The 20,940-nt window shown below is 40.3% G+C and overlaps 1 protein-coding gene across 1 annotated transcript in view; it reads right to left on the minus strand.

The window, feature by feature from the left end:
- Window positions 1–20,940, minus strand: part of LOC114652877 (meckelin-like) — a 53,233-nt gene that overhangs the window by 15,244 nt on the left and 17,049 nt on the right. Inside the window, exons 9-12 of the mRNA XM_051928275.1 lie at window positions 20,771–20,851; window positions 19,145–19,261; window positions 1,530–1,646; window positions 1,348–1,452 (exon numbers count right to left, since the gene is read on the minus strand). Coding sequence (XP_051784235.1) covers window positions 1,348–1,452; window positions 1,530–1,646; window positions 19,145–19,261; window positions 20,771–20,851 — 420 coding nt within the window. The remainder of the gene's footprint in view (window positions 1–1,347; window positions 1,453–1,529; window positions 1,647–19,144; window positions 19,262–20,770; window positions 20,852–20,940) is intronic.

Here is a 20,940-nt window from a genome sequence, read left to right on the forward strand (position 1 = left end):
ATGGAGTTACAATGTATGGAGTTACAAAAAAGGACAGAATAAGAAATGAGAGGTACAACAAAAGTGAGAGAGAGATCTAAGAAAGCATGGGAAAGAAGGTTGAAGTGGTATGGATATATAATGAGGAGAGGCAATGAATATGTGGGAAAAAGAGTGATGAGAATGGAAGTAAAGGGAAAGAGAAAGTGAGGGAGGCCAAAGCGAAGGTGGATGGATAAAGTAAAAGAAGATTTGAAGGAAAAGGGCTTGACTGGTGAGAAGGTGCAGGACCAGGCTGTTTGGAGAAGGCTGATCAAAAACATCATCCCATCATAGAAGTGGGAAAAGATGAAGTGGAAGAGGAAGAAGAAGAAGAAGAATTGCTTTATTCATCACAATTATTTTGTCATGTTTATGAAGTGTTTTTTTTTGCATTTTTTGTAACAGTGATTGCTGAAATATAATCTTGATGTAGACAATATTTTTATCAATATTCTTATCTAGACATTTATGCTTTTAGTTGTTATATATAACTATACATTAAGTTAATTTGGATATGCATAATGTAATATGTACAAGGTGCAAATGTCTTCCAAAGTGTTAGGTGACAAGGAAATTTATGTTGGAACCAACAAGGTCCATGTACAGTACACCAAGAAACCCACTCTGGCAGCTTGAGAGCACTTATGCCTCTGCAAGAAGACAGGAACTTCAAAATAGTATCACATATTCTCAAGCAAAAGGAATGGTAGGAAGCCTGCCTTGGACTGGGAAGACCTCACTACTAATCATACCAAGACGTTGGTAAGGGAGATGGCACCTTTATGGCAAGTCAGTGTTCAAGGGTGCAATAGACAGTGGGATTGCAACGGGGTACTGGGTTCTGGTGATCTAGAAAATGTGTAGATATGACCTTGAAATTTGGAAATGTCTCTTGGAAATATCATGTAGTCAACAGTTAATGGGCTTTAGTAGCTGTGCTGTGCCAGTGAGACAATGAGTCTAGAGGAGAGGTGTGACATGAAGTATAGATTCACTAGAAAGCAAGGAGAAGGCTTGAAGAACAGAAGTGAGTGAGAGAGAGAAAACGGTAAGGGGAGACGGTGCTTCGTTGTGGTTTCTTTAAGATGGGAAAATCAAAAAGCCTGCCTATCAGACTTAGAGCAAAACAAGTGAAAGACAGAATACTGTAGAATTTTTAGTATTTCATTCCAGATTGGAATAATTCCTTGGGATGTCCCTTTTAAATTTGGGCAAAGTAATGGAAAATACATTAACATCTCAGAGGACCAATGAAGTGTAGTAAATTGAAAAATCCTTGATAAATAGAACAAGTCAAATGACTTTGTGTGCTCTGGTAACACTTACATGGTCAATGAAGGCACTCAGAAACTTGTTCATAGTGTGATAGGCGTTGATGCTTTGCTCAACTGGATTGACTGATGAATCCAGTAAGTGAGATGGTACTTTCTTCTAAAAAATGAATACATAAAGAAAAATGATTAAAACAAATCATCCATATACACAACAACAGAAAATGTAAAACATACTTTAATCAGTGGTTCATGTATTCTATCATATTGCTGCCTCATTTTATTTGTTATCAAAATCTGGAAAGTCTGAATATCAGTGTTTGGTAGCAGTCCTCTCTGGCCACAAAGATTTTCCTGAAAGTAAGAAAAGACAAACAGTGGATTGAGATACAACACACATCATATATAATATTTGATTTATATTAGCAAAACTTTTTTTAATTAGTTCTGTAATCATCATCACTACAGTTAAGTAAATAAAAAAACAGCCAAAAATATTCAAAACTTCTGTTTTAATGTTTGTGAGCAAAGATGAAATGTGAAGCCGTACAAGCAACACTTTGTTCCTTCTCTGTGTAACCAAACACGAAGATTTGGATGGATAGATACACCATTCACCAATCAGAACAATAGTCATTATTTTTACAATTAGAAATGCTTGTGTAAAACAGTCAGCATCCACACCGTCACCTGTATAAAGACTGGAGGCATCTTATTTCACAGTAACCATAATTATCCACCTATGTGCTGGTAGTTGAAGGACATTTCTAAAGCCCAAAATAAATCTTTTCCTGTAAAACAATCCTCATAAAACCGACTCATGGGCTGAGAAGATTCTCCTGTCTACTGTGACACCCACTAAATTAAAATAATACAAGTGCTTTAACAATTTCTTTCTGGTGTCGGTAGGTTTGTTGTATGTCCCCAGTGTGGTTACTATGTATAACTTGGAGCAATGAGTGTCAAAAATAAATCCCTTACCAAAAATAACTGATTTGTTCCATGAGTTGGTAATGAGGGCTAGATAATCGGAAACATGAAATAAATAAAACCCTTGTGAGATGCATGAGATTGGCCTGTACTTCTGTCCAATGGGAAATGCTCACTTACACCTTCAGTCAAGAAGACACTGACCAATTGGAAGGCCTGTGACAATCCCTTTCCCACCTGTTCCAGTGCATCTGCCACTGGAATCACTTCAACCAAGCGCAGGAAATAGACACAGACATGCTGATCCTGCCGGGGCTATAACTTTGTAGGACTACAATTTTTAATGTTAACAATAAACAAGAGTAGCCCATGCCACCACCTCAGTGTTCTTTGCAAACTGCTCCATATACTGTAAATGTGAGTCCCTTTCCTTCAACTGAATTGAATTCCTTTATTTTTTTATTGTCATTTTATACAGCACAATGAGATTCCTCCATAAAATAATTTTCCTATAAAATGATAAAAATAATATAATGAAACAATAAAAATATACAATAACAGTCATCCCCCGTGGCTCCACCCACGTAGTAGTGAAACAGGACAGTGCGGACGGCCCTGCCCGGCTCCCTACTCCTGATGTCACACTTCCTCCTCCCCTCGGCCAGCAGCCTCTGTCTCGATTAGCGCGAATATATCGCTCCTGCAAGCGAACTATGATTCTTAGTGCGATGAGAGAAGTTGCAAAATCAACTGGAATGTTCAATCAAATTATAGGAAAAAACCAGATCTAAATCCGTTAAGTAGTTTTCTCGTTCGCTAGCTAAACAGAAGTAAGGTACACCCCGAGACGGGCGCATGAGTGAGGAGGGCCCTGCCCCCTCCCATCGGCCCACTGCATGTGTCTCAGATTCGCACAAATAAATCGGTACTGCAAGTGAACTATCACACTTAGCGCAATGAGAGAAGTCGCAAAATCAACCGGAATGTTCAAGCAAATTATAAAAAAAACCCGATCTAAATCCATTAAGTAGTTCTCTCGTGAAAAGCAGACAGACGTTGGATTTTATATATATAGAGAGATGAAAACATTAAGTACAATGCACATATACATACTGTATACTGCAAATAGTGTGAATGGTTCATGAAGTGGCTCATGTTGTGCAAGTGACTCATTTATTTTATTTCCACAAGCATACTACATCTCTCTTAGTTTAAAGACTTGCCCTATTAAACTCCTAACTCTAAGCTCAAATAACCTGAGGCTTTATATTCCAACCTGGAAAACACTTTTTGTGCCAAAGTCTTGTGGCCTTCCTCCTTCTAACTCTTCACCCATGAGCCCGAGTACATTGTTCCACATAACAAGGCATAGGTCCCACAAAGGAGCCATGTGCTACCACCTGGTAATCAGGGAAAACTCTTCTGGTCTTTTTGGACATCCCCCATGACCATTCATAAAAGTAGTAATTATGGGGTAATTACTTCCAGAGTAAACTTCTGGGGCCCACAGTCAGTTATTGGCTGTCTACCCGCATTTTAAATTCCTGCACTTGAGTACTTAAGAGTGAGGTAGCCCTCCAGCCACTGCAGACAGATGCACATTACATAAATATATGTACTGTATGCACAAACTCAAAACAATTTCTTTGGTGTTTTAAGTTTTATTGAGGATTATATTATGTGTAACTTTAACTATATCCTGTAGTGGTATGAAGAAGGGTTTATTCACCTTTCAACTGGCATAAGCATTGAATAAGCTGTATTTCCTGCATCATCAAAAGCTGACTTCAGATTTGAAACATCATTGATTATTGACAGCTGTCTACAGACTTGAAACACAAGACTGTGCCTGTAGATGTTTCTCTAGATGTATGTATATATTCATTTATCCTTCTTTGATGGTCAAATCTGGTTTTATTTATATACACTTCCCTCATTCTCTCATTGTTTATTCCAAAAAAATGAACTGGAGTTGTAGTGTAGGAATGTGAAATGAGGTTCAGCCATGCTGCAAGAAACATCTTCACAAAATTTTTAAACTTACTTTTTTTGCTAGCCTAAGGGGAGTCTTCCACAACTTGTACAACAGTATTCTTTAGAATAGAGAAACATCTTTAGTTAAAGCTGATAGGACTACCTCTGTGAAAGAGAGCTGTATCATCTCCACACCACTGCACATTATTTAAAAAATTCTGCAGGAAAAAAAAAACCATGGAGCTGTATTGCATATTAGCTGCTCAGATGTACTAGGAAAGCTAAAGTCACTGCCACTGTCAGAAGTGTGTTCTTGCCATCCCTCTTAAAGTTCATGCCCTATTTTTATGCGCTTGGAGATCCATGATGGCATGATTTTGGCCAGTGAGATGAACAGTTTCTGAGATGAACAAGCTTGTTTGATGGTGGATATCTGGCATGCCAATTCTTTTACATCTAGCATTGATTTCCTCCTATACCTGTGGTGTGAGGTTTTCAATGAAACAGTAAAGTATCAGTGTGATCTGACAGATGTAGTGGGACATATTTGCTGATGTTTCAGCACTCAATATGGTTCCCATAGTGTGAAGTGTCATAGGGAACTTTTGGCATGGGTTCAGATGGTTGACTAATCTATGTAGCACCAGTCATAGAAACATTGCAGAATGAACCTCCATTATACAGACTGATATTTGTAGAATGTCAGGCTCTGACAGGAAGCAATTGATGGTCATTTACATCGGTGTGCCACATTTTTCTTCAGGGACCAATTTCTTCTGTTAATTGACTTCTGTTTCCTTCATTTTAATTGCTGTGTTTTTAAAGACTCCATCCTCTAAATTGATTTTTTTTCCCTTAAATGGTAACCAAACAAAAATGAGATGTGAAATGAGCCAACAGATTACCAGCTAACTCCAATCTATTTCTCTCGAAATAGTTTCTTAATTAGAAGAACATTCTTGTTGTTAACTAAACCCGTTATTTACCTCTATGGCTCGCTGGTGCTCTCATTCTGTCACAGCAGACATTTCCAAAACAGATGATTTTCTCTTTTCTATGAGAGCTATCAGAATGTTTTATGGATCTGAGCAGATCAAAATGACTGAGACCTTCACTGTTCTTTTATTTCAGGTATTGTATAATGGACACAGATTAGCTGGTCATGTGTTGACTCACTTTATGTGTCATTATTATTTTACTGATAATTAAGGAAAGAAGAAACAATTAAGTAGTTTGAGTCTTAAATAGCAAGTGAATTATAAAAAAGCTAAACAAATTAATTAGCAACAGAAACTGATCAACAATTAAGAAAATGGTTAAAATGAAAGCCTGCAACCTCTGTGGCCCTGAAGGATCAGAGTGGGACACCCCTGTGCTACAGGTATGACAACTGGTGAACTGGTTTTTCAGCTGGCAGTTACAGATAATTTGCTGAGTACAGCTTTCTAAAATGTGTACTTTGTATTCTGTTTCATTTTTATGTAGAAAGTTCCCAGAAGCTCAGATATCGTCTAGGGCTGTATATATGTATCAATTTCTTACAACATTGTTACTGTTGAACAGCCATGTTGTCACGTTGACGTACAGTATGTATTTGGAGAAAGTATTTCCTGCACATACGCATTGTGTTTTATGTTATCGAGGAGGAAACAGGTACTTTTGAATTTTTTGGTGTATGTTGTACTCCTGACTTATTACTTTTGGTGAGTTTTAATTTTGTATCCATGTTATTGTGAAAATGCCTTCTCTCAGAACGTTTGCAAGTTGGTTTTGCATTGTTGTTTTGCTACCCGACAATGCCCATACAACGTGAGATGTCAGAGAGCCCTAAGTTTTGCTTCTTCTAGCTATCACATTACTGTGGTGTTGCCCATTTGTATTTACACTCTTTTGCAATGTAACTTGCTAAAATGATGTGACATTCTACAATTTCATTAATGCCTGTCAAGTACAGAAACCAGCGATATGAGGTTTCACAGCTGGAAAAATGCGTTATTTTTATAATGCTAGTGAACTAGCAAAACATACTTATGATAGTAATTTGGAGAAGAGACTTTGTCAGAACCAGAAGAAAGTCCTTGTGAGCTTTTAATAGTCATTGCTGCATCTTGTTTGACACCCGTACAATTCTGAATATATCTGCAGTTTGCACTGTATCAGAATCCATGTCTTTACTATAACTTAGAAAGGCACATCATTCGTATCACAGATCTCTGATAGACATCACTGATGACCTCACCCCATGTGAAACTTTCTTTTATCTGTACTCCTCATCTGTACTTATTAACCAGCTTAAAAAGCAATCCTTTTAAATACTTCTAATGTCAAAGGTGTCTGTTTTTTTTTTTTATAAATTATCTTTAGAGTGTTTCTTCTACTACGATGCCATATGCCTATTTTGATTCGACTTTCTTTTTCTTCCAGGATTATTATGCAGTCTTTTTTCTTTATTATGGAGGTTATAACATATGCAGAACCCACTCCCACCCCTTAAATTTTTGTTTGAAATTATTATCTTGTCTTGCCGACGCCATCTTTGCTTAGCATTGGGTGTCACCATTTTGTGCAAGTTTCTACAATGTCGATAGGTTTGGATGATTTGAGAAGAGTGGCATTTGACGTCATCTGCACAACTATATGTATAAAGTTCAGCCTCAGACACTTCCTGGTCATTCAAAATTATGGATAAAAAGGAAAACAATTCTGCTCATTAGTGCATGCTTTCTTCATGCAATTGTCCTGATATTTCAGCTGTGATTTCTCATTATGGTTATAGGCTCTGAGGGCAGATAAAGAGGCGTTTGTTAGAGGAATCTGTGAGCAAGTGACACACCATCTGTGATCTAGCGACCCACGTCCTGCTTACAGAGGAATCGAAGCATTACACACATCTGAATCTGTCCCTCGGAGAGTTGCAGTCAGGGCAGCTGATTGAACGGTCCTTACAGATGACACTGCAGTTGTGACCCGCTGGGCTGGCTACTTGAGCAGTTGTTCAAAGCTGATCCTCCGGCTAGGACGTTGGATATCTCTGGGTCCACGGTTCTTGAGGCTGATCCTCCAATTAACTGTGAACCACCCAATCTCACTGAGATTGCACAGGTGGTGAACCAGCTGAGGGGGTGGGGGGGAAGGCTGCAGGGATCTGTGGTATCTGGGGTGAACTTCTCCAGGCTGGTGGTAAGGCTGTCCTCCTGGCATTGCAAGCAATCTTTGCTTCCATTTGGGAGACTGGCATCATCCCAACTGACTGGAAAACGGGACTTGTCGTCCCTATCTGGAAAGGGAAGGGTGATCGCCTGGATTGCAACAACTACAGGGGGATAACACTGCTCTCGGTGCCAGGTAAGGTCCTTGCTAGGGTCGTCCTCAATAGGATCCGTGATCACTTGCTCACCTACCAGCGACTGGAACAGTCTGGTTTTATGTCTAAGAAGTGTACCATCGACCGCATCCTGGCACTGAGGGTTCTCATAGAGCGCAAATGCGAATATCGGCAGAGTTTCTTTGCAGCCTTTGTCAATTTTCACAAAGCGTTTGACTCAGTTGATCGCGCTGCCCTATGGGACATCCTGAGGGTTCGCGGGATCCCCTCGAGGTTGCTGGATATCATGACTGGCCTATACAATCGTACTGTGAGTGCTGTGCAGAGTGGAGGCAGGACCTCTGTGTTTTTCCCAGTTGATTCTGGGGTTCGTCAGGGGTGTGTTCTTGCTCCTACTCTGTTCAATGCTTGTATGGACTGGGTGTTGGGCAAGGTCGTGGGATCCAGTGGCTGTGGGGCATCTGTTGATGAAGAAAGATTCATGGATCTTGACTTTGCTGACGATGCTGTGATCTTTGCGGAGTCAATGGAGACTCTGATCGGGGCACTTGAGAGACTGAGTGTGGAGTCTGAGTGTCTGGGCTTGTGAGTGTCCTGGATAAAAACCAAGATCCAGGCCTTTAATGACTTCTTGGGCACAGCCATCAGCAGTGTGTCTGTTTGCGGAGAGAGTGTTGACCTTGTTGAGAGGTTTACTTACCTTGGCAGTGACAGTCATGTGTCTGGTGACTCTTCCTGAGAAGTCAGTAATTGGACTGGGAGAGCATGGGGGTCATGAGGTTGCTGGAAAGGGGTGTATGGCGCTCCTGATATCTATGCAAAAGGACAAAGGTCCAAGTCTTTAGAGTCCTGGTGCTTCCTGTCTTACTATATGGTTGTGAGACATGGACGCTATTCAGTGACCTGAGATGAAGACTGGACTCCTTTGGTACTGTGTCTCTCCGGAAAATCCTTGGGTACTGTTGGTTTGACTTTGTGTCAAATGAGCGGTTGCTCCTGGAGTCCCGAATGAGGCACATTACCTGCATTGTGAGGGAGTGTCAGTTACGGCACTACGGCCATGTGGCGAGTTTCCCAGAGGGTGATCCGGCTCATAAGATCCTAATTGTTGGGGACCCAAGTGGCTGGACCAGGCTAAGGGCTCGTCCACGTAACACCTGGCTGCGGCAGATAGAGGGTCATTTCCAGAGGGTAGGACTGGACCGCGTGTCTGCCTGGGGGGTTGCCAACCGGGATCCCGAGCTGTTTTGATGTGTAGTGGGTGTGGCAATGCACTATACCAGTGCATGCTTACCAACTTGACTTGACTTGACTTGTTATAGGCTTTGACAAAAGATGGGACTGGCTTTGGTTACAGATTCTGGCTTGGTTTTAAACATGGTTTCATCTTCTGGTCACTTTTATCTCAAGTGTCTTTCTTTTCAGACATTGCAATGCTTACCACACACCAGAATGGGGAGAAATCTGACCTCAGTAATTTTAACCATGAATGATTTCTGGTGCTGGATGTGTGGTTTCTGTAAGTGCTGATCTCCTTTGATTTACTTAGAATGGTGTAGTACATCTTGCCTGAAGAAGGGACCTGAGTTGCCTCGAATGCTTGCATATTGTAATCTTTTTAGTTAGTCAATAAAAGGTGTCATTTTGCTTGACTTTTCACTTAGAATGGAATGGAAAAGCAAAAAAAAAACATCCAGTGAGTGGCAGTTCTGAGTATAGAAATTCCTTGTTGATGAGAAAGGTTAAAGGACAATCGCCAAGCTGGTTCAAGTTGACAGAAAGGTTACAGTAACTCTGATAATCACTCTGTATAACTTTGGTGAACAGAAAGGGGTCTTAGCATATCAAACCGTGAGGTGGATGGGCTACAATAGCAGAAGACCATGTGAGGTTCCATTCCTATCAGCCAAGAACAGAAAGCTGAGGCTGTAGTGGGCAGAGGCTCACCAAAATTAAACAGTTAAAGACTAGAGAAACATAGCCTGATCTGATGAATCTTGAATTCTTCTGAGGAACAGAGAGGGTATGGTCAGAATTTGGTGCCAACAGCTTGAATCCATTGCACCCAACCTGCCTCGTGTCAACAGTCCAGGGATGTGGTGGTGTAATGAGGTGTGGAATGTTTTCCTGGCACACTTTGGGTCTGTTAATACCAATCAATCATGGCCTGAATGCCACAGTCTATTTGAGTATAGTTGCTGACCATGTGTATCCCTTCTTGGCCACAATTTGCCCATCTTCAATAGCCTTTTCAGTCACTGGATTTGAATCCAAGAGAACATTTCTGGGATTTGGTAACGTGCAGCTGACAAATCTGTATTCTTATGTAATCATGTAAACATGGTCCAGAATCTCAAAGGAATGTTTAAATGTGGAATCTATGCTGTAAAGGATTGAGGCTGTTTTGAGAGCAAAAAGAGGCCCTACCCAGGACTAATGGATTTGTTCAGTGAACATATGTCCTTTATTATTGTGTATACCCAGTTTTAACCTTTTCTTGCCCTTGACTCCAAGTTCTGGCTTCTTCCTCTGAATCATAATTGCCAATTTTCTTGACTTTGTTTAAAAAATGTGTGTCCCATTGCTTATAAAAAAATAAATAACCGTCCAGTGAGCATAAAAAAGTATGTCTATGTTCTGTTTTGATTTTTTCTGAGATGTGGCTGGATCCCACCATACCGGACACAGCAGTTGAACTTGCAGGTTGCACGCTCCATCGAGCAGATCGAATGCCCGATTCCAGTAAGAAAACAGGTGGAGGACAATGTGTCTATACTAATAATGCTTGGTGCACTAATATAACTACAATCAACAAGTTGAGGTGGAATATCTGATGCTAAGATGCCAACTGTTTTACCTACCGAGAGAACATACTGTCGTTATTGTTACAGCAATATACATACCTCCTCAGGCTAATGTTAAGTCAGCGCTTTAAAAATTATTTTGCATGATCAGTAAACAACAGAACTCGCACCCTGATGCAGTTTTTATCATTGCTGGGGATTTTAATCAAGCAAATCTTAAAGATGTATTCCCCAGATTTTATCAGCACGTACATTGTAAAACCGGAGGGGAAAACACCTTAGACCACATCTATACAAACATAATAGACGCCTATAATGTCATTCCACGCCTCCACCTTGGCCAGTCTGATCATCTCTCTTTGTTTTTTGTTCTAGCGCACAAAGCCCTTATCAACAGTACTAATTGAATTAGCAAGACCGTTAAAGTTTGGCCTGAAGCTGCCATTTGCCAACTCCAGGACTGCTTTGAACAAACAGACTGGAATATATTTTTTCATCAGACAGACTTAGAGACATATACTTCATCTGTGCTGTCATATATTAATTACTGTGTGGACAATGTCACTGTCAACAAAAGGATTAAGGTCTACCCAAATGAGAAACCATGGATGAATAGTGAAGTCAAAGAGCTGCTCAGGGAAAGGGGCAAAGCCTTTAAATTAGGAGACACCTCAGCCTATAGAGCTGCCAGAGCTAACCTCAAGAAGGGCATCAAGTCTGCTAAACAAATGTACAAACAATGGATTGAGGAGGACTTTGACAATAACTCAAACTCACAGCGGATGTGGCAAGGCATCCGATTAATCACAGATTACAAAAAGAAAAATGACTTACAATACACACTGGCCGATAACAATGCCAACCTAGCAGAGGAACTTAACAGTTTCTTTGCACGGTTTGACAAGGACAGTAACCAGCCTCCAGTCAGCTTCGAGCTGACCAGAGACTCACAGCCTTTGGTCTGTAGTAGATATGGTCTTTGTCCACCTCTCGGACCCTCAGGTACCACTCCAAACATGAAGTAAAAGAATAACAACTATTTATTTTTCTGTTATCACGTGCACAAAGCACCCTCCACTCCACACTATTCATAAACAACAATTCTCTCTCTCTCTAACAATCCTCCTCGCCCAGACACTTCACCCTCCTACCTCCCAGCTCAGCTCTGTGTCTGGGCTTTCCCACAGTCCTTTTATACACCATGACCCGGAGGTGTTCCTGTTCAACAGTCCACAGTTCTGTATTCCTTCCGGGTCAGGGTAAACAGTTCTGTTCTTCAACCCGGGAGCACGTCGTTTCTTCCTGTCACGTGACGATGATGTACTCCCGGGTTATAGGGCACATACGAGCCTCCAAGTCCCCCTATAACGATTCCTGGTGGCCCCCAAGGTATCCAGCAGGGCTGCGTATAAAAACTACATAGTCCATGAGGCCCTGCTGGAACTCGGGGGACGTTCACGCTGTTAGAAGAGCTCCTCCTGGCGGCCTGGGGGTGAGAGCCGGAATAGAAAGCCGGCAATCCACCACAGGTCGTACACATACATGATGTACGGCGGGCACTCTAACACATCAATACAAGGAAGGCAGCAGGTCCTGATAATGTGCAAGGACATGTGCTCCAGGCCTGTGCATCAAAGCCGCTATCCCAGCTGATCTAGACCAACACCAGTTTGCCTATCGGTCAAACAGATCGAGGACGCCATCTGTGTGGCTCTACATGCTGCCCTCTTGCACCTGGAAAAGCCCAATACCTATGTTAGGATGCTCTTCATTGACATCAGCTCTGCATTTAATACCATCATACCTAACCAGCTGATCAAAAAACTCTATGCACTAGGACTTGCTCCATCCATGTGCAACTGGTTACTGGATTCTCTCACCAACCGCCCCCAGTCTGTCAGGATGGGCAAACACGCATCCTCCAGCCTTACCCTGAGCACTGGTGTGCCACAAGGATGTGTACTAAGTCCCCTTCTCTATGCACTCTTCACCCATGACTGTCAACCCATCCACCAATTAAACATTATTGTTAAATTTGTGGATGATACGACTGTCATTGGGCTTGTAACAGACAACAATGAAGCTGCATATAGGGAAGAGGTTCAGACTCTGACAGCATGGTGCAACACCAACAACCTGGTCTTAAATACCAAAAAGACCAAAGAAGTTATTCTGGACTTTAGGACCACTAAAAAGACCAATCACAGTCTGATAACAATCAATGCAGATGCTGTGGAGAGAGTTTCCAGATTTGAGTTTCTAGGAGTCACCATCTCAGAGGACCTGTCCTAGGCTGACAACAACTTGGCTATAATAGGCAAAGCAGAACAGAATCAGAATTCAAAGCACAACAACGACTCTATTTTCTCAAGAAGCTAAGGAGAGCTGACCTCCCCCAGAAGCTGCTGGTTAATTTCTATAGATGCACTATAGAGAGCATCTTAACTAACTGCATGGTGGCCTGGTACAACAGCTGCACCAAGGCTGCTAAAGAGGCCCTGCAGTGGGTCGTAAAAACAGCAGAGGCCATTATTGGGACTGAACTGCCATCACTCGACCTCTTGTATAAGGCTTGCTGTGTGAGAAGGGCCAAAAACATTCTCAAGGACAAAACTCACCCTGGAAATTCTTTGTTTGAGCTCCTCCCGTCAGGCAGACACTTTAGGTCAATCCGTGGACGCACAAACAGACTAAAAAATAGCTTTTTCCCATCTGCCATAAACTTTCTGACCTCTGAATCTCCTCAGTCTGAAACCATTTTTAATTGAACATGTGCAATAAACAATATTGGTAATGTGCAATATACTAATGTAATACAATATATAATATGTAATTTACTATTCATTAACAGGTGCAATAACAATTTATGCTGCTGTACTTTGAACAATAATACTTTGCTCTGGTTACTTGATCACTTAACACTGTATATGACATATTTGGAATTATTTTACTTTTCTTTAAATGCACCTTGGGGCTGTCACAAAAAGTAATTTTGTTGTGTTACACAATGACAATAAAGTGCTTGAACTTGAACTACCTTACTGGAGCACAGCAGTGTATATTTATTGACTATTTTAAATGTGATCAAGTGTCTGTGAATAACACGATTTTTAAATAAATGAAAGGTACTTCTTTTGATAATTCAAGTATTGCTGCGGTGTGTGCAGTGTTTTCATTTTTCAGCAGTAGTGCTGTGGAAGTAACATGCCCCAGGATGTAACAGGATTGCTTTTGCCCATAACAAGGTATTTTATTGAAGCTGATTGAGTTGTGCTGATATTACCGACCCTTTGAGTACTGCATTTTGTTACTAGTGTTATTCCAGACTGAAGGGGATGTGATACATTGTCAGAGGATGATCTGGGACTTTTCCAAACCTATATTTAGTCATAGTGATTTTAAATTCTTCATCATCATTTTCATTTGCTTTCAAATGTCTTCTTGCAGCTAGTCATCTACACATGGGAATAAACGTAGCTCCCTTATTTGTTAAGTGTGCAGTAGCTGTCAACAGTTCCATCCATCCATCCATTTTCCAACCCGCTGAATCCGAACACAGGGTCACGGGGGTCTGCTGGAGCCAATCCCAGCCAACACAGGGCACAAGGCAGGAAACAATCCTGGGTTGCCAGACTTAAATGAAAGCACTTTTAAGTAAAACTGTATTTCCATACATTACTAATTTGAGTAACCATCGGCTTCCCTGACACATTGGCATATGGAAATGTGCATCTTTCAAGCCTAAAAGTATGAACAAGTCTCATCTTTTCAAACAGTTCTTATAATGTCTTTCAGAGATGCCATTTTGATGCTCGAGTGCTGAGATGATTGATTTTAATATTTCAGCTCTGCTTTTGCTCTCAGTTTTGATTTTTTCAGCAACTTAAAGTATAAGCAGAATATGCTTTTGTTTTACTGTTATGCTGAAATGATTCTGTGGTGTCAAATCTTCAGTGTTTACCTCATTTAGAGCAGTAGCTCCTTGTGCTAAAATTAAGTTTTTCCTGCATTTTAGTGAGCTTGTGTATGGGGTTCCCATTTGATACTGTAGATACCTGCTTAGTAGCTAATATAAAATGTATAGTCAGTTATCCACTTTGCACATCCAGGTTTGGAGACATTTTCTGTGCAAATCTGGGAAGGACTACAAGAGCATTTTAAGTAGGAGCTGGGACAAGACAGGCATCACTGATGTCTTCCTTCCATTCCATCATGTATGTGATCCAGATACAACCCGTTAACAGTTTTATTTGTAATATGTAAAGAACATAAGAATGAAAGATGTTTAATAAATGCAAGCTCAAGTGGTAGCTAAATTGTCCCCATATCTTATCGAGATGATTGTAAAAGTTTCTATTTCAGTTCTTCAGTCTTGAATGTGTTATGGGTAGCCAGGGTTGTTGCCCTGGCTCAAGTTTATTGCTTATTTATTTACTGGTCTTGTTATTTTTCAAATATGATTTACATAAAATTTTATCTGGTGTGAGTAACACTGTTTAATAATTTTGCCCCTAATAGGTTCTCATATCATGTGATTCTGCTGTTTCACTGCAAGCTTCTCCTAGTTGAACGAAGAAGCCACTTATCTGCCATTTTGATGGTAGATTGAGGCCTTTCTAATGGAATGTTATGGAATTTTTAATTAATATATTATCAAATTCATGGTTCTGCTGTTTCATAGCAAGCTTCTCCAAGATGAACGAAGAGGCCCTTTCTTATGGAATATTATGGAATTTTTTATTAATATATTATCATCTTTTACAATTTATTACATGAATACACACACACGCACACACACACACACACACACACACACACACACATATATATATATATATATATATATATATATATATATATATATATATATATAAAATCTGGTCTGTTTTTGTTGGTTTTCTATGAGTCAGAGATGTTGAATGCATCTAGCTTTAACACTATTCTTGGTTTCACCAATATAGATGAGGCCACAGTTTTTACATCGAATGGCATAGATGCAGTTAATCGTGGTCAAAGATAATGTCTGAAAAATAATATAAATTATGCCTGTTATGTATATATACAGTATCTCTCAAAAGTGAGTACACCCCTCACATTTTTGTAAATATTTTATTATATTTTTTCATGGGACAACACTGAAGATATGACAGTTTGATACAATGTAAAGTAGTCAGTGTACAGCTTGTATAACAGTGTAAATTTGCTGTCCCCTCAAAATAACTCAACACACAGCCATTAATGTCTAAACCGCTGGCAACAAAAGTCAGTACACCCCTAAGTGAAAAATGTCCAAAGTGTGCCCAATTAGCCATTTTCACTCCCCGGTGTCATGTGTCTCGTTAGTGTTACAAGGTCTCAGGTGTGAATGGGGAGCAGGTGTGTTAAATTTGGTGTTATTGCTCTCACACTCTCTCATACTGGTCACTGGAAGTTCAACATGACACCTCACGGCAAATAACTCTCTGATGATCTGAAAAAAAAATTGTCGCTCTACATAAAGATGGTCTAGGCTATAAGAAGATTGCCAACACCCTGAAACTGAGCTGCAGCATGGTGGCCAAGACCATGCAGCGGTTTAACAGGACAGGTTCCACTCAGAACTGGCCTCACCATGGTCGACCAAAGAACTTGAGTGCACATGCTCAGTGTCATATCCAGAGGTTGTCTTTTGAAAATAGACGTATGAGTGCTGCCAGCATTGCTGCAGAGGTTGAAGGGGTGGGGGGTCAGCCTGTCAGTGCTCAGACCATACGCCGCACACTGCATCAAATTGGTCTGCATGGCTGTTGTCCCAGAAGGAAGCCTCTTCTAAAGATGATGCACAAGAAAGCCCGCAAACAGTTTGCTGAAGACAAGCAGACTAAGGACATGGATTACTGGAACCATGTCCTGTGGTCTGATGAGACCAAGATAAACTTATTTGGTTCAGATGGTGTCAAGCATGTGTGGCGGCAACCAAAGTGTTTCTTGCCTGCAGTCAAGCATGGTGGTGGGAGAGTCATGGTTTGGGGCTGCATGAGTGCTGCCAGCACTGGGGAGCTACAGTTCATTGAGGGAATCATGAATGCCAACATGTACTGTGATATACTGAAGCAGAGCATTATCCCGTCCCTTCAGAAACTGGGCCGCAGGGCAGTATTCCAACATGATAACGACCCCAAACACACCTCCAAGACGACCACTGCCTTGCTAAAGAAACTGAGGGTAAAGGTGCTGGACTGGCCAAGCATGTCTCCAGACCTAAACCCTATTGAGCATCTGTGGGGCATCCTCAAATGAAAGGTGGAGGAGCGCAAGGTCTCTAACATCCACCAGCTCTGTGATTTCGTCATGGAGGAGTGGAAGAGGATTCCAGTGGCAACCTGTGAAGCTCTAGTGAACTCCATGCCCAAGAGAGTTAAGGCAATGCTAGAAAATAATGGTGGCCACACAAAATATTGACACTTTGGGCACAATTTGGCCAATTTTTCACTTAGAGGTGTACTGACTTTTGTTGTCAGCGGTTTAGACATTAATAGCTGTGTGTTGAGTTATTTTGAGGGGACAGCACATTTACACTGTTATTCAAGCTGTACACTGAGTACTTTACATTGTATCAAAGTGCCATATCTTCAGTGTTGTCCCATGAAAAGATATAATAAAATATTTACAAAAATGTGAGGGGTGTACTCACTTTTGTGAGATACTATATATATATATATATATATATATATATATATGAAGCCTAAACAGAATGATTGGCGATTCTAAATTGGCCCTAGTGTGTGCTTGGTGTGTGGGTGTGTTTGTGTGTGTCCTGCGGTGGGTTGGCACCCTGCCTGGGATTGGTTCCTGCCTTGTGCTCTGTGTTGGCTGGGATTGGTTCCAGCAGACCCCCGTGACCCTGTGTTCGGATTCAGCGGGATGGAAAATGGATGGATGGATGGAAACAGAATGAATTATTAAACATAAGGAAAAGGATTGAATGTAACTCAAGGTTGAAAGCGTCGTTCTCTGCCTCATCTTAGAAAAGCTACCAACATAATTTTACGATGTTAGAATGAGTTAAATGAGTAACAAACACCCCTCCAGAAAGCAGGAATAACTGATGGGAAAGCCTATACACCCTTCCTATGAAGCGGTGCTAAGATCAATAGGACAATCCGCAAAACACCCCTCTTAACAAAGTGGTGTTCAGAATAATGAGAGAATTGATACGAGTCAGAAATTATTGGTAGCGTTAGTTGATTGGAGAAGGTAATAAAGTTCTGCATATTAAGAGTCGTATGACATAATGTATTAGATGAGGTAATTAGCAACATGTATAAAAGTACATCATTTGATTAATTGGGGGTTCACTCCATTTGTGCATACCTCTGTGAAAATAAAGAAATGTTCTGCATTTTTATATGAGCTCACTGACTGCCTTCTTTGAAGATGAAGGAAACATTTTTCCATGACACATTATCCAAAAAACAAGGCATGACCCCAGCACAAGAACAAGGACATACAGTGTTTGCAATAGTGTGGAACAATTAGCAAAGGTCACCTGCCAAGATGTAAAAGATTTTTTGATGTAAGAGATTTTTTTGGAACATGCAATGACAGAATGAAACAAGCAAATTAGAGGTGGATAGTGAGAATACAATGCACGTCCTATTTTAAGTATCTGTCCAATAACATATAAACAGGATTTTGATCTGGATTTTCATTTTACCATTAGAGTACTGACATTTTTTTCTCTTTGAACTGTTCTGTTATGGTATTTGGTTTTAAAGTTTCTGCAAGGTCTGTTTTCTTTTTGGCATGAAAATAGATTAAATAAACCTGCATAGATTTATTTAATCCATTTTGAAAGGATCACCATGTTACAGTACTGAGGTTTAAATAACTGAATATGCTTTATTCCCTTGTCAGTGCAATGAACTGACTCCACATTCATCATTTAAAAACATTGTGCTTTTTGCAGTACTTATATAAACTCTACATCTATCTATTGTGGGCTGCATCAGGAGTGGGCAGGAGGAGGAGTATAGGGACCTAATCAAGGACTTTGTTAAATGGTGCGACTCAAACCACCTACACCTGAACACCAGCAAAACAAAGGAGCTGGGTGGATTTTAGGAGGCCCAGACCCCTCATGGACTCCGTGATCATCAGAGGTGACTGTGTGTAGATGGTGCAGACCTATAAATACCTGGGAGTGCAGCTGGATGATAAATTAGACTGGACTGCCAATATTGATGCTCTGTGTAAGAAAGGACAGAGACGGTTATACTTCCTTAGAAGGCTTGCATCCTTTAACATCTGCAATAAGATGCTGCAGATGTTCTATCAGACGGTTGTGGCGAGCGCCCTCTTCTACACGGTGGTGTGCTGGGGAGGCAGCATTAAGAAGAAGGACGCCTCATGCCTGGACAAACTGGTGAGGAAGGCAGGCTCTATTGTTGGCATGGAGCTGGACAGTTTGACATCTGTGGCAGAGCGACGGGCGCTCAGCAGGCTCCTATCAATTATGGAGAATCCACTGCATCCACTAAACAGTGTCATCTCCAGACAGAAGAGCAACTTCAGTGACAGACTGCTGTCACTGTCCTGCTCCACTGACAGACTGAGAAGATCGTTCCTCCCCCAAACTATGCGACTTTTCAATTCCACCCGGGTGGGTAAACATTAACATTATACAAAGTTATTGTCTGTTTTTACCAGCATTGTTATCAATCTTTAATTTAATATTGTTTTTTGTATCAGTATGGTGCTGCTGGAGTATGTGAATTTCCCCTTGGGATTAATAAAGTATCTATCTGTATCTGTATCTGTATAAGAATAAATAAACCTACCGCCTCTCTTTTCAGGTTTAAGCTCATTTCTTCCATGTTGGTGTCTGCATAGCCATGTACTGATCGCCCATGAATATAATATCCAAAGCATCGGCTGGATAAAATTAACACGGATATCTGTAAATGAATATAGAATAGTTAGAATGCTGTATGCATATTTTTTGATTACACTTTACATTGAAAAAACATTTAGTAGCAAGAGCCTGGATGTACAAGAATTAGCTCTTATAGTGAATGTCTATTTAACCTCTAAATGATATCCTAGACAGAAACACACATAACTGCCACTCTTCAAGTCTATCACGATATGTCTGAAAAAATAACCAATGTGAAACTGTAAGCTGCCTTTCACAGTTAGTTACTAATGAAAAGAGCACGGCTATTGATATAAAGTAGGTTTATTTTAATAATAAGCCTTATACGGAGTTCTTAATGCTTCATCAGAAGACAGTTTTAAAAGTGTATTTTCTTTAAAGGATTGTTAACATTTTTCATCTTAACTCAGGTTTAATCTTATTTTCTTGTGCATTCAGTGCAAAACCATTCTATACAACACAGACAATGAATATCCCACAATACATTAAATGGTACTCTATTTTATGTGTGTCAACTGCTCTGAGGAGACATGCAAGTAAGAATTTTATTGTGCTATGTACATGACAATAAACCTGTAAAAGTGCAGGTTTACTCAAATACTATTATGTAACAAGATATGTTAAAGGCTTTTTTGGTGTTAATCACACTTACAAAGTAACGGTGAAGTGTTTATTCGTCGGTTTAAATTGGCCTAAGTAACATCAATTTGGAATGGTCACGAGTGGCTTAAAGTGTGACATATTTCTTTTGATATTGCGTACTTCAGTACAAGACCTGTAAATCCTTCTTAATTTTACCAGATTACCTTAATATGTCATGTTGCACAGAGATGATTAACCACTTTACTGATGCTTCAATAATTAACACCAAAATAAGACAGTGTTAAGGTCTTGTTATATAAGAGTAAAGGAGTAATAGATGCATTTTTGCAGTCCCTAAACTAAAGTGTTACTAACCTGACATAAGCATACATAAGAACCATATATTAGCTCTGCTCGTGCAGTTGTCAGTATGAGCGCCTGATCAATAGCCTTATGACTTCATGGTAAAAGCTGTCCCTGGACCCAATAGTGTGAGTGCTAATGGTCTCATATTTTTTTGCGAAATGTGACTAGAAGATGTCTTTAGCAACTCTGCTTAGCAAGTGCTCCTTGAATACAGTATATAATAACTTTAAACAGACTATGTGTAATTGTAATATTCTGTTTGCAATCAAAGACAGTAGTATACTCACAAATTATGGCAATAGAGAGCGTCGATGTGTTTCATGTTGATTACCTCATGCAGGTTAAGGGTTTCACTGTACTCTGTACATGTGACAATAATGGCACTATAAACCTATGCACCTATATGTCCTGAACGGAAGGACACAATGTACTAGTGGTGTTCTTAACTGACTTGGACCAGTCTTTTACAGTTGTCTGTGGTCCTGAATTGAGCGAGTTCAGTACTAGGATGGTATGGAGCCAATTGGGATAAAACCTGTCTGTTCAGTGTAATGTTTTAGTCTCTAAAAATAACCACACTTACATTGCTCACAGAGCACAGGTCCACAAACTGTTTTATTTTATCCTCAACAAATCTTTCATAGAGTGAGGCAAAAAAGAATATCTGTAATTAAAAAAAAACACTTGTGAATTAAAACTCAAATTCTGCTTTACTGTGTACACAATTACAAGACAACACTCTTTCATGCCTGT

The sequence above is a fragment of the Erpetoichthys calabaricus genome, chromosome 5 (genome assembly GCF_900747795.2).
Source record: "Erpetoichthys calabaricus chromosome 5, fErpCal1.3, whole genome shotgun sequence".
NCBI lineage: Eukaryota > Metazoa > Chordata > Cladistia > Polypteriformes > Polypteridae > Erpetoichthys > Erpetoichthys calabaricus.